Source organism: Catharus ustulatus, chromosome 9 (genome assembly GCF_009819885.2).
Source record: "Catharus ustulatus isolate bCatUst1 chromosome 9, bCatUst1.pri.v2, whole genome shotgun sequence".
NCBI classification, from domain to species: Eukaryota; Metazoa; Chordata; class Aves; order Passeriformes; family Turdidae; genus Catharus; species Catharus ustulatus.
The window spans coordinates 22,586,648-22,601,820 of NC_046229.1; the positions used below are offsets into that span (position 1 = coordinate 22,586,648).

General features: G+C 38.5%; 1 protein-coding gene across 2 annotated transcripts in view; it reads right to left on the minus strand.

Annotated features, from left to right (window-relative positions):
• VAV3 (vav guanine nucleotide exchange factor 3) overlaps positions 1 to 15,173 on the minus strand; it is a 149,855-nt gene that overhangs the window by 37,604 nt on the left and 97,078 nt on the right. For both annotated transcript variants that reach the window (XM_033067481.1, XM_033067480.1), the window contains exon 19: positions 14,046 to 14,091. In XM_033067481.1, coding sequence (XP_032923372.1) covers positions 14,046 to 14,091 — 46 coding nt within the window. The remainder of the gene's footprint in view (positions 1 to 14,045; positions 14,092 to 15,173) is intronic.

Genomic DNA, 15,173 nt, shown 5'->3' on the forward strand with positions numbered 1-15,173 from the left:
CAAAATGTTACAACACAAAAGAAATAAAAAAACTAGTCAAGTACAGTGCTGAAAGAATCTACAAATGCCAACCCAATCCCATCTGCACAACAAGCATTTGCATAAACTGTATTTGCATCTTTCCGTATTCCCCTACTTGTCTTTGTAGATCCATATTAATGGAAAAATAAACCTGAACATGCCCTAGGTTGAGAATTTCAGATTGCAAGTGCAGGAAAGTACGTTTAAAATAACAGAAACTTCTTGTGCAATTCCAAAATTATATTTTCGTTTTTATACTCAAACCCAGGTAATTTCTCAAAAGAGAAAGAGGACCCTCTCCATGACTGCACTGGAAGAAAGCTGACAGCGAAGAAAGTCACCGACTTCCTAATGGTCATTGCCACATACTTTTTGTGATTCACGAAGAGCAAAAACTATTTTTCCTTCACTGACAGACCTTGGTTTCCTCTTCACAGCAGAAGAACTTTGTTTCCTCCAAACAACTGTTAAAGACAAGCTCTTGTTGTTTTGTATAATTTTAACTTCAAATGTTTTTTCAGGCAACTACTCCTTACTTGGAGTGACACAGGCAGCTATCCTTGTGAGAGTAAGGGATTTTGGAACTGCCTGGATTGAAAAGTCTCAGCACTTTGAACAAGTATCAGAAACAGCTGAGCATTAAATGTTTCATGGGAATAAACAACCAAGAATAATCAGGTTCAAAAACATAGTTTTCATTTGTTTTGACAAAGTAATGAAATCTCATCCTTTTAATGTAGTCTAGAGGAGGTGAATTAGGGATATAAACTTTAAAAATCATGTTGCCTCAAAAGTAAGTAAGAAGTTTTTTTTTTTTTTAATTAAGCAAAATGGAGTTTTGGCGTATGAATTAAAAAGTGTGGTACTTGTGGTGCTGCTTTTTATAAAAGCACATGGTATGAAGATTAACCAGTGTTAATTATCACATCTTTTAATGTGATGCCATAGACAGGCATGGCATTCTAATTCATGTATTTGTTCAAACATGCACCTGGCCTGAGGGGCCAACAACTTGCATTGGGCAGATACTACAGATGAGCTTGGAAGGTGTGTCCAGACAGCAGATTACGTGCAGCAAAAGGCTCTGAAAAACAGGGACAAATCTTGGAATATAGAAGTCCATTATTCCACAGAAGACATTATTTGGAGCTGTACTTTAAATACTAACTTCCCCAAGCCCAAGAATATTTCTGCAGCAAGAGGAAAAAGGCTTGAAAACAGGAACCCCTCTTTGGAAACAGAATTTAATACTGCAAAATATCATGAATCTTGTACAGGACCTAGGCACTTTTACTGGTGTTGAGAATTCACAGACTGAGTAATTTTTAAAACAACATATAATCCATGAAAACACCTACATATGCCACCTAGAATCTTTTACAGGTATCAAATTTAAAAACACATTGCTGAAAACGTGCTGACACTTTATTCTCCAAGAATTGCAAAAATTAGAATTCAATTCTCTTTCATGCAATTTCTTTTGTGTTCAGTATTGACTAATAGCAACTACCTCTAAGATGAAAGGCTTTAGTCTCCCATTTCTGTTACTTACAAGAATTAAATTCTCTGGCAAGAGAGGCATTTTAAATTATTACATAACGTGAAAGGGAAGTGCCTGATGCCTGGCAAAGCAGGCAGGTCCCAGCACATGACAAATAATTTTGCCTGCACACACCCTCTTCATAATGCTGTATAATCCTTCAGCTTTTCAAGTTAAACACTCATCTTATTCTTCAAGCAATTTTTCTTCTCCATGGCCTCTACCTTGATTACAGCAGATACCTCCTTTACTTCTTAACTGATAGTTCTTAGCACACATGCAAAAAAATTTCAAGCCTTATGCACCTTCTTTGCATGCACGCATCAGCAGACAAATGTTGCCAAGAATTCTGGCATTATATAAAAGCAATGAAAAGACACCATTGTTTTGGCTAAAACAAACCTGCTCTTAAAAAATATGCCTGCTTATTTCTGGTCTTTACAGGCAAATAAATTGTTTTCTTTGAGGAAAAAAAAGAACAAAACTTACTTTCATTACAAAGTACTTGTGCTATAAAAGTACAAAAGGATGAATGTGTATTTCACTGTTAACATCACAATGCAGTTAAAATTGCTTATCTCTAAATAGTATATACTCGGGATTTGGTTTTTATGCTGCACACTTTGGATATTTGAAGTACTGGCAATCAATGAAAACAAATTCTAGAAAATCCAAAATGCATCATATTTTGTGCTGCCTTCAGCTTTCCCATGAATTTGTAGTATCCCTAGCCTCAATCAGTAGACAGACCTAGACAAAAGCATTCAAACTACAATGAAAATATCCACTGAGTATAAAAATATATATCTTACATGTAAGTTTTTACTGTCTCTATTTATGCCAGCAATTTTTTTCTAGCACAAATAGTATTTGAAAAATTTCATACTATTCTGATACACTGTTTCTACATACTCCCTTTTATCAAAGAAAAATATTTTCACAATAAATAAAAAATTAATCTACTTGAATTTGTAATGTCTAAATATAAATAAGTTATTAACTTGAAGATTGCTTACATGATGAACAAATAATAAGCTGCAACAGGATCTTTTAAATGCAAAAATGAAAGCATACAATAAAATAATCCATCACTTGATCTTTGTTGCAAAATCAAGACGTTATTGGTAAATTATCATAGGCAATAAAGATTAGTATCTTGTCCCTGTCAAGACATCAATGCTGCCATAATAATCACATTGCATTTTAGATACTTTTGCTTCTTTCCTTCCATGTCAAAGAAACCCTCATATATTCATCTGCACAACAGTGAAGGTTCTCCTTCCATTTTCTGTTTCCAGTCTGAACGTGGATTATACACTCCAGCAAAGTGTGAGTTTTTTTAAGACAGAAACCGTACCCAAAAGGAATAAAGTATGTGGGTTGATATCCCAGGTAAGTCAGGATGACTTCTCTCTTATCTCCTCATTGTGGCTGCCTCCCATGACCACTTTTCCATTATCTCACTGAAGTTATTTAGCCTGTGACCGGTGATCCAGATATTCAAAATAAAGGCAATAAGGGGACACCTTAGTGAGAAAAAACACCATACTTTGTGGCAACAGCCTATAGTTACACCAAAGAACCACCAGAGATCAAACTGACACCAGAGAACATGTAGGTGTGGTTCTTTCTCCCAGAATACACCTTAGACACTTAAATCCCAGCATTGGCTCTTTGAGCTTAGTTGATCATTCAGTGTTTCTCAGGTGCTTGAGCCTTGTGCAGAGCAACACACAGCATTTACAGTAATTTCACGAATACAAGCCGCACCAATTTGACCAAAATTTTGGTGGAAACCCGGAAGTGCGGCTAATATTCCGGGGCGGCTAATCTATTAACAAAATTCTAAAAGCTGCCAACACGGAAGTGAGAGCCCGCGGCAGCCCCAAGCCAAGCTGGAGCCCGGCCGGCCCCGGCTGAGGTGGGAAAGCCTGGCAGAGGCGGGGCCAGCAGTGTGGGGGCGGGAGGCAGAGCCTGAGCCAGCAGGGCGGGGCAGGGAGGGCGGCAGAGCCTGAGCCAGCATGGCGGGGGAGCCCGGGAGAACTGGGGCTAGCAGTGCAGGGGAGCATGGCAGAAGCAGGAAGGCCGGCGGGTGGGGCTGCCTGGCAGCGGGGGAAGCCCAGCAGAATCGGGGCCAGCAGCGTGGGGGAGCCCGGCGGTGCGGGGGCCTGCAGTGCCGGCCAGGGCGAGGAAACGCGGCGGCGGTGCAGACGGGAGGGGGCGGCCGGCGAGCCTGGTGGCGGCGGTGGCAGCCCTGCCGGCGGGGCGAGCGAAAGCGGCGCTCGCGAAGCGCCGCCGCCGCTCGCGGAAGCGCCGCCGCCGCGAGCGAAGCGCCGCCGCCGCTCGCGGAAGCGCCGCCGCCGCGAGCGAAGCGCCGCCGCCACGAGCGAAAGCGCCGCCGCCGCGAGCGAAGCGCCGCCGCCGCTCGCGGAAGCGCCGCCGCCGCGAGCGAAAGCGCCGCGGGGCGGGCGCGGCGCTCGCGAGGCGCGGCGCTCGCGAGGCGCGGCGCAGGGCGAGCGGAAGCGGCAGCGGGGCGGGCGGCGAGCCCGGCGGCGGCAGCCCTGCCAGCCGGGCGAGCGAACGCGGCAGCGGGGCGGTGCTGACGGGAGAGGGGGGCCAGCGAGCCCGGCGGCGGCGGCAGCACCAGCCGGCCAGCCCCGCCGAGCCGTGGCGCTGAGCTGGGCCACCCGGCCCCGTCGGCAACCATGAGCGGGCCGAGCCTTCCTGGCCCCGCCCCGAGCCAGTAAAGCCCGCTATGCCGCGATCCTGTTACTAATTGGCCAATTTGTGAAAGCTGCGCACGAACGAAAGTGCGGCTAATATTCGGGGTGCGGCTTATCTATTGACAAAGACAGCAACATTGTCGAGGCACCGGGGGTGCGGCTTATAATCCGTGCGGCTTGTATTCGTGAAACTACTGTAAATTGCAGGGCTTAAATTGCAGGGCTTAAATCAATACCACCAGAAATGGACAAATAACAAAACTGGCACACAATGCACAGGAGTAGTTGGAGCTTTAAGTCCCTAGTGTTAAACCTCATACTCTTTTCCTTTTCAGCCTGTCTTGTCCCCACAATAAAGCAAAAAAGGGGAGGGTGAAAATTATAGAGCAGCCTGTAGGGTCCTCTATAAAGAAGAAATAAAGAAAAAAAAATGTTGTAGAAGATATACCAGCATTAGGTGAATTCCAGTGTACTAGAATTATGCCTGCCAGTCACATGAAGACTGTCACTGCCAGGAGTGTAACGCTGTTCTGGAAGAAAAGTTGTGGTACAATCTATACATGCAGCTTTTCTTATACTATATTTCATGCTGTTTGTTGCTGTCAAACCCAATTAAGGAAGAAGTCCAAGAAGAGCAAAAAATCACACTTTATTGTCTGAACTAAGAGACAGTGCCTCATGCTCTCCCCTCTCCCACATGCCCTATTCCAAACAGGCTGGTTAAAGAATAACCTCTAAGGTTAACAGACTGAGGCACGTTTTTAAGGTATCAGATAATGAAGTTACTTTTTAATTCCCTGTTGCACACTGAAGCCTAAGAAATGAAAGTTATAAGAAGAGCAAGACTGAACATGTCTTCTATTTATTCGCAGGTCAGCAAGAGCAGCAATGAGGGCTGAATTCCAAGTTCTTCCACTTAATGCCTCAGAAAAGTACTTTTTCCTGGATAAACCACATCTAAGGGTTAAAACAATTGAATAAATTGATTCTACTGAAAAATCCATCAGATCAGCTTTTATAATGTCACTACTTGAAAATGCTAAGTACCAAATAAATTCAAACATTACATCGCTGAGCTAATTATGATCTGCAAGCTATTTCTTAAAATAACTCAATACCATATAAATATTTATGTTATAGTTATATGTTATAGTTAGTTATATGTGAAGACAATGTTTTAAACTCAGCTATAAACAGTAGATGTCTCAATACAAATATGACAGTTGTATAAGGCAGACTGCTAAATCCTACTATAGAAACAGAATTTACAGGTCTATGGAGAATATAATATAAAGATTACAAATACTGTTTAAGAAAAAGTCAGGGACATTGTTTAGAGCTCTTCAAAGCAGACAATGAAGAAACAAGATTATATATTAATGTGGATTAGCAAAATAATTTTAACAGGACTCACAATGAGGCTCTCTTTCAGTTTATATGGTATAAGAGGAAAATTTTCCACCCTTGCCCCCAAAAAATAAACAACAAAAGGACAGGACATAAAAGGTTAGAACAAGCGTATTGTTTTTCAAATATAAGGCAGCGTCCAGAAAGATCACCCCAAAAAATCCATGTTTGGGCCTTCCTTGTGCAAAAAATTAATAAGCATTATTAAAATGGAAGTAAGAGTTGGTTAAGTCTTGGAGAAGGTACAAAAGCATTTCTTTTAAAAGAACACTACTTGCAAAAGACAGAAGGAAAATTTCATTAACAACAGGATTCAAGATTGGAGAATAACTCTGGCTGGAAGGATCTTTAGAGCCCGTTTGGTCACACCTACATCAAAAGACTTGAAGTAACATATAGATTGAATATTCATATACAATGCTGGAGTGTGGAACAAGTATTATCATAGAGACAACAGATCTCAGAGTAATTCCTAATGATTTTTTACAGTCAGTCTTCAATATTATAATCTAACCCTGCTCTGCACTAAGAAATTTCTTGTGGCAGACACAGAACTAGAAAGACTAACTACTCTTGGACCTAGAAGCATGCAAAAAAGCCAAGAGGATGGTCAGTCATACAGAAGTGCTTTTGTATCAGAAGAATTAAGCAGATAATAGCTCTCTAGGTTAGAGGATACGTGACTGGAGGTAATATGACAGACAACTCACAGTGGCATAATAATGACCAGAGAAAAAGTACTCATTATTTCCTTAATTATTATGTATTTTCTAGATCCAAAAACATACAGGCACCAAAATAATAGGTAGCAGGTTATAAGCAAACAAAAAGATGTGCTTTATTCACATAACTAACTATGAGAGAGACAGTTAAAGGATGTTGTGAAGATTTTAGAGTGGTTTAAAAAGTGGTAATGAAAACACATGGAAGGAAAACAAAGAGCTAAGAAACAAAAGCACAAAGTAAGGTGGGAAGTACCACAGCACGGTACCCCAAATTCTATCCTTCAGCATCCATTTAACCAGCTGCTGTTGGAGGATCCTGAGCTAGCTTGGCCAGCAGCCTAACTCAGCCTCATTGTTCACTGCTCTGGGAATCTCAAAGTGGTGAGTAGATTAAAAACTCTCCTGAAAACCAGCATCAGTTTCTCAGGCTTTTGCCTCTGGCCTCTTCTACCAAGTCTTAAAACCTTCCTCAGGCAAAAGGTAGATGCAGTTCTGGGAGATTCTCTTGTGTGAATTTTCAGCAGTCTTTTTTCTCCCATGGGATGGCTGCTTTCAATTTTACAATGTTTCCCAAATTCTTTGTGTGAGAATTACTTTGAAGTAGTGATCAAATACTGATTTAGTTAAATGAGTAAGCCACAAAAAAAGAAACCATGTGCTTTAGAGTACTTTTAAAATTCAGTTACTTTTGACTGTTTTTAATCATTCATTGCCTTATTATCTTTGTTTTGCCTTCTGAGAATTACAGCACCCTGAAGATTAGACTCAGATATGAAAATAGATGGGTAAATGCAATATACCTGTTGAAGATGAATAAGAGATTTGTTAGTCCCAATAAACTTTACCAAACACCAAGCAATTCCCTTCTACTTGCCGAGGTAAGTAAAAGTAAATTTGGGCCATATAGCTGCTGGCACACATCTCTTCTTTGTTTTAAATAGTGCTGCACTATTTTTGTGTGTATTTAAGATACAAAATAGTGTATTTTTTTGTTTTATTGATCATACTTTTATGTCCATTTTGTCCACCTCTACTTGACCTCTTCCTTTTTTCTTCCTGACAACTTCCTTACAAGTTATCTCTAAACAGTGACTTTTTGCTTATATAGTTGATGTTGAGTGTTTTTATGCAAAAAAAAAAGATACTGAAGGATTTTTAATCTACTTCAGCTTAAAAATTATGTTAGTATATGGCTAAGCATGTATTGAACACCATTATTTCTCTAAGAGAAAAATAAAATGTTAATTGCTTAAGATATAGAGACAGTCCCAAAAACACATCCAATAAGACAAAAGAGTTTAAATCACTCAACTACAAACTAATCTTGCAATCCAACCAGACAAGGATGAAAGAGTTTGACAAAATAAATACATTTCACCCTTTGGCATCTGGGTCTTCTGATGTTTAATTAAAAGAAAAAGCTAAAGGCTATGTTCTTCTCTGAATGTTAGCTCACTGCTGAGATGCCAAGGGGACAGCCCCTTTCAAATACCTCTCCCCAACAGGAATGTAAAAATAATTTTAATTTAAAATAAAACAACCCCAATAAAAATCATTAAACTGCATTTGAAATGCTTCATTGGAAGACAAAACTCTGCTTCACCTTCCAGAAATGCATTAGTGGAAAATTTCTTGGTGCAAAACATTAGACATGTCTTTTCTTGTAACACAAAAAAGATGAATTCATTATTTTGTGAAGTAAAAGGGTAAAGATCTTGAATGCAATACCTATTTTTAATAAATATGTGAGATAAATTAATTTGATCTCACAAATTAGGCCGCACAATTCAGCATATCTCTGAATTCACTGCTGTAGAGGCCCAGTTGAGAGAAGCTGTCCCATGACATGGGACCACAGAGAAATTCACTGGCTCTGGTCTCAAACACCAAACCCATCCCAGCCACTTGATGTAAAACGTGCTCAAACATGTCTATCAATACCAAGAGATGGCCAGGTTAGAGCTGCAATCAAAGTCCCTCAAAGAAGTCCAAGATTCCACACCGTGTCAGTAGGCAGCATCACATCTCTCCTGCCCAGGAGTGCTCTCTGTGCAACAAGTGTGCTCCCAGCTGCCCCATTAAACCCCTTCTGACCTGCAATTCCTCTGCTTCACAAAGACTCCTAGAGACATGGATACATAACAGGTACCTTGAACAAAGTGCTTAGATGCTGTGTAGAAAAGGAAGAAATGCCCACAACTGAATAAAACCCAGCCAAAAGTTAAACATGCGTCACATACATGTAAAATCAAACCTCGTTTTTGCTTCTGTAGCTTCCTTCAAACATTACCATCCAGGGAAATCTTAAGCTACTCAGTAAATATAACGCTCCACAAACATTATAAAAGACCTCCAACTTTTTCAAACAACTACTTATTCACTAGAGGAAGTTTCATGGAACATTTCTCTTTGCTCCACTATTCCTTCTGGCTTTCCTCAATTTTATTTACAGTCAAACTCATTTTGTCCAGCCATTAAAACACATCATTATGTTCCATGTCAATATCTAAAGCTGGAAAGAATGCCATATGTATATTCTAGTACTTGAGGGATTGCTATTCACTCCTACATTTTATTTACAGGAAATATAATTAAATAACAGTACTAAATGTTTATGAAAAACACCTATCAATGTATTTCTTGATTCTATACACATGAATTCCTCTACCAAAGCAAAATGATGCTACTTGGTCTTATTCATCCTAATGAAGACAATCCTAATAAAGAGATACTATCTATGTACTATCAATGACATCAGTCAACTCCTTATACTGGAGGCTTGTTTAATGCCTTTTTTTTATTTTTGTTGGACTTTTTCTGTGGCTTAAATACAAGATAAATTCTTGCTCTCAACACTGACACTGGCAGCCACTTAGTACTGGTCCACCAAAACCACAGCCAGAATTCCAGGTAGCTGTTGCCACTGTTGAAATGGAGAAATAAATTCCTGAATGCTTCTTTTCAGCACTGGTCTTCACCCTGAAGAAGGTTATCTTTTCTCATCCACGAAATCGGGTATTTGCTGTATTAGGTTGAATGAGAAAGACAACAATCAGGACTACTAAGGATGTGGCTGGATAGCTCAACAAAACAAGAAAATGAGTGGCATGCTCCAAACTCTCAGTTAAAGAGTACTTTTATCTATAACAACTGCATACTTGGCAAAGAATTATCTGCTGGTTGGGATATCCCAGCATTTGAGTTTGAGCCAGATTTTGCTTTTGGCTGGGCATATGCTTGGAGTGGCACTGAAGTGGAAATCAGACTTGCATATCATAGATCACACTGTGTAAGAATTTGTTGAAATATCTCTCAGTCTAGCATGTTTCATTCTTAACTGAAAAGAAAATTTTAACTGCCAATATGACCCTATTCCTTAATTTTTATTCCAAAGACAAGATGCAAACAACTAGCACACTACACAAACACCTGAATATTGTTTCACTGCTTACTAATCACACACATATAACAACAAAACAACCCAGTCAGAAGATTCCAAAAATCAAACTTCAACAAAACATGAAGCACAAAGTAGGTTATTTCTCACAATAGCTAATGAAATAAACATATCTCCAGTATTGTGTTTCTCCCTACACAGATTGTTGTTGGTTTAATGCATATGCTCCAGGCCATAAACCCAGTGACTCTCCTCAGATCCTGAGGGGCTTTTAATAATCTGTCTAAAACCAATATTAAGGATTCACAAAGCAATTATGGACCAGACACCAACCAGAAATACAAATACCTCTTTTTAAAATTATTATTTGAACTTTGAACTCCTGGGCTGAAAAATACATTTGCCCAAGCTATTGCATTGTATATGTGACTTGCTAGCACTGTGTCCCTCCATCCCAAAAAAGTCAGATATTTCACTTTCTGTGAAGGAAAAATATTGGTTCCAGCCCTTAGTTCAGAACTGAGGTTTTCTAATCTTTAATCTTTGCTTATGAAGAAATCAGCTGTTTAAGAAGTCAGAATATGCTCAGCAGTGATCTTGCACAGATCAGATTTTGAGTCTAATCTACAATGAATCTTGACTATAAGGCTCCTAGTATTCTATTTTTACAAACTTTATCCTTCTGATATGAAATATACTTTCACACTTCAGAGATTAAAATTCCAATGTTTATATTAGAAGAAGTGTTTAGGGTAAAACCAGTTTCAAAAACACTAAGCTGTGAATCTATCACATTTAGACTCTATACTGCAAAAAAAAAAGCAAACATTCACTGTACTATTTCAATAGCTGAGAAAGACTGTAATTTTTGCTCATATTAAAATAAATACAAAATTATTTCCATTAAAAACATTAGTCAGACTACATCATCCTTCTCAAGAATTCAATAAGAACTTGTACTTATGAATATACATATGAATGCTTCATTTGTCATTTAAGCCAATATTGCATTTTCCATGCTTAAACATATTCCCTACATGAGAATAAAATTTGATATAATAATTTCACATGCCCATCCTATGCAAAAACTGACACCAGTCTGATCACTTGTCAAATGCGTTTAAGCAGAATCATGTTGTTCTACAGTCACATGCAAGCTGTAGACCAAATTTTTCCCGGATTTATAGCTGCAGGTGTATTTGCCAGTTCATTTCGTCAATGGCATTTATTATGTCCTGCTTAACCCAAAGAAAGGTTATTTAAAACCCGTCCCACTAAAATTTAGCAGATGAAGTAATTCAGGAAGCTCTCTGCAACTGAATTTCAGGCTGAAGACCTAGTGCAGAGTGTGAAGACAAAGTCATATTTTGTATGATTTCCAGTCTTTTTTTCACCTGTAGCTTCTACACACTTTTCTTTTTGTACAAACGTTTTTCTCATGACTACTTTCACTCCATGGGAATTTCTCTGTTTCATCATCCATTAATCATTTTTCCTTCTACCCTTCCTTCTTATTCAGCACAAAGCAAATTTCAAGGAGGGAACTGCCACTGTCAAAACTTTTAACGCAACTTCAAAGAAACACAAATGAAAAAGCCATAAATTAACTAATTGCCTTTAGGGTTCTTCAGCTAGATAGGTTCCTTCATCAATGAGCTTTACCAGCAGGAAACAAAATATTTTAATCCAGTATCCTCCCATCGTTTTGTTTAGACCATCCTTCAAATTGTACTACTTCTCATCAAATTTAAATGATTTTTACTTCTGGGCTAAGCTGAGTCAGCAAAAGTTGAATTTGATTCCAAGCATAAAAAGAGAAGCACCAATGCATTAACTTCACCATGCTATTCATGATTCTTTACTAAAATAGCCAAGATACACATAACAGAACAATTTTGACAAGTTGTAAACCAAAATATTTTTATTTACTAGGGATATCAAACTCTATCAATATTTAGTCACTGCAGGTGCTGGTTATAGATTCTCAGCAAGTGTCTGCTCCCTAACCTAGCACCCATGCTTCAGCACCATCACAATACTGGCTGCAGCAGCAGAAGCCCAAACCTTCTAAAGCCAAAGCAGTCTGGGCAGTCAAACTTTTGACCACCTCTCTCAGCAAAAAGAGCATCCTGGTGCTCAGACTCTTCAGAACTTTACATGTCAATGCTCTTGGAAAGCTCTGAGGCTCAACGCAGTAATGGATGCCTGACATGACTGCTCTCTTCCAAGTGTTGCCCTCTGGATAGCATCTGTCTCTCAAGGCAATGTGCAATCTGATGAACAGTTGTACTTAGATTATGCAAAATAGATGCCAGGAGTTTACCAAAGACTTCAAAAGCTATACCCACCAAGTTAGAAGAGGACACAGAATGTCTGTCCTGACAAAATGCAAAACAAATGCTCATTTCATTTGAAAACTGTGAGTGTATGTACAGGGCACATCAGTATGCAATATATTTCTCATTATTATTTATTTAAAACCTTTAAAATGTCAGAAGCAATGCTGTAAGAAGTCTTCCAGAGTCATGATTCTACTAAAGGAACTTAAAGTTCATGTAAACATTCTGCATTTCTTTTGGCTTTCAACAATATTTCAAGGACCAAGAAATTCACTCCATAACAAGATTATCCCAAAAACTCAAGAATTGTTCTGTGTAGGTAAATGGGCAAAGCAGAGGGCAAGCAGATCTGTATTTTAGGTATTAGCTAATGCAGTTTTTAAACACCTACTTAATTCAACTACTTTTGGTGATTTCAGTGGTACTTAGTCTTCAATAAAAATTACTTTTAAAGTATCCTTGTACATAAATATCCTGCAAATACTTCTATCAGACTTCAAGTAAAATCACCAGTATACTCAAAAGGTTCTCAAAGCTAAATTAAATCACCAGTGTACTCAAAAGGTTCTCAAAGCTAAATTACTTGACCTTCTATAACTCTACATGAGGCAGCTGAACCTATAAAGACTACTCTGTAAGCACACAATTACACTTCACTGCAAAATGCAATGAATGGGAAGAACTAAGTCTTGTTAGCAAACACTTGGAAGAAATCATCCCCTTCTGCATTATTTAATTCCTACCCTTGATGTTTTCCCCAGTGACTGTGTTAATTTTCAGAGTTACAGGGTGCTCATTTTTTTCTTTTATGATGCAGTCGTCAGGACACACAGAACAATTTCTAGAATCATGAAGCAGGATTATTTTGCTAGAGGGAAAAAAGCGACGATACGTGTTCCAAAACATGTCAAAGGTACGTGAGTAAGAAAGGTGTGGTCTGCTTCAGCTAGTTACAACATTTAGACTTTCCAAGCCAAGGCAGCTGCAATGCTAGTGGCACAACCAGCATTCCTACTTTTTGAAAAGTGCTTAGCTCTGCCAGGCTATAATGTGGCGTACAGAATTGCCGTCCTGTTTAATGTTTAACTCAACCATTCTCAGATGTCCACATCTAGAAATATTAAATAATCCACAGCTTACTTTTATTCCAAATAGTATCTACATAACAAATCTCTGGTAATTAAACCATACAAGAAACATAAAGGACAGAAAGGTAATTACTGTAAAAAATGACACTAAAAATATCACACAGTTACACTGAAAAACATTGAATATTTTACACAGACACATAATGGGTCTCCAGAGGAAATGTTCACCCACTTGAGTACACAACCTATAACCAAGCATTTCATTTTCTTAAGGGCTGCTGCTGCCATGATTCCATAGAAGTATCTACTATAAACTAACAGGAAAAATAAAATAACTTTGAAAATCAATATAAAACTGCAATTGGTTCATGCCTTTCAGAAAAGCAACAGTTAAGCACTGAGCACTACTAGTTAAGAGCTGAGAATACCCACAACTTGAAGACTTAGAACCTGAGTTTTATAACCCACTGTCTGCTATTCACCCCTTTGTTATTTCTTTTAAACCTACTGAGTACAGTAGGGTGGGTCATATTAACTGAAAGCCCAGAGGCATTTTGTTGTTCAAATAGAACCAGAGTTCTACTTACAGAAAAAACAAGGGAAAAAAAATTAAGAGTTCGACCAGCTGACCTTATCTTTGAAATCACAAACAGAGCAATCGCTTTAGACCTTCATGAATTCAGCAGTCAAGTCCTCAGCATTGTGTGCATGGCAACAGCATTCACAATGCAACTCAACAAAGCAAGTTACAGCTTTCTTACTCTTTCTGTTTCATGTTTAAGTATTAAAAAGTCATGATACAAACCTGGGTCCACGTGTCTAGAGCTTCTTCTAATTCCATTTGTTCGTTTCTGCAGAGCAAAAATAAGAATCAAGGATATGAATAAACATGTTTTCATGGAAGCTCGCTGAAATCCTTTCATTACCCCAATCTACTAGGCAAAGTTAGTTTTAAGTTATTTCCCCCAACCACTAACACAATTATCTTTATCTTGTAGAAAGATCACACTTTGAAAAATATTCTTAGCAATGTTGATGGTTTTTTCATATATCCCATTTTTTCTGACACTAGGCTGAAAGAGTCTGAATCCATAGAATGTTTGTTCATACATCAACACTTTTTGATACTAAGGACAAATGTATTTTTTAATCATTTATTTATTTAATCATTTATCATTTAATAGGATAGGGGAGAAACATGCAGTCTGGCGTTATTTGCTCCAGATAACATCAACCAATACAAAAGTCAAAGCCACTTGCATTGCTTTAATAAGGTAGAAACTTTCACTATTTCTACTTTAAACTGAAGCTAACTACAATTCCCTATGGAATGATTAATTCTTTTTTTAAGTCTTTTTTCCTGGGCAAGTATTTAAATATATTAAGGAACTTGTCTGTCTCTCTAAAATTGGAGGAACCAGAGTTGTGTGAAATCAAAAACTCTTTGAAAAGACTCAGATTATTTCCATTTCTTTTCTATATTTCATACTTTAAGACACTTGCTATGGATCCCCAGAAATTTCAACGTGAAATAATGCATATCTGCGAACTACTCATCTGCTTTTGCAAACTTGTTTTATCTGGTAACTTGATGGTTCATGCATTTATTTATTTTTTAATCATGTTGCATAACAAAAGGAACAATTAGGTTGCTCTGATTTACTCGCCGTTGATAACAGTTGATGCAGGACACACACCAAGGCAAGCCAGAAAGCAGTAACCTGAGGCATAACCAAATTACCAAGCCCTGTAGCAGGCAAGAAAAATCAAAAGCTTGGTTTGAAAACAGCTTTCAAACTCTTGAGTCCTTGACATAGTCTCTCTGTACCCCACAAGTCTAATTAAAGAAACGATACAAGTTTTGCTTCATCTGTAGTGGGCAGAATAAAAAATTAAATCTGCTGCCACAATGAAGATAGTAGTACTGGATAAA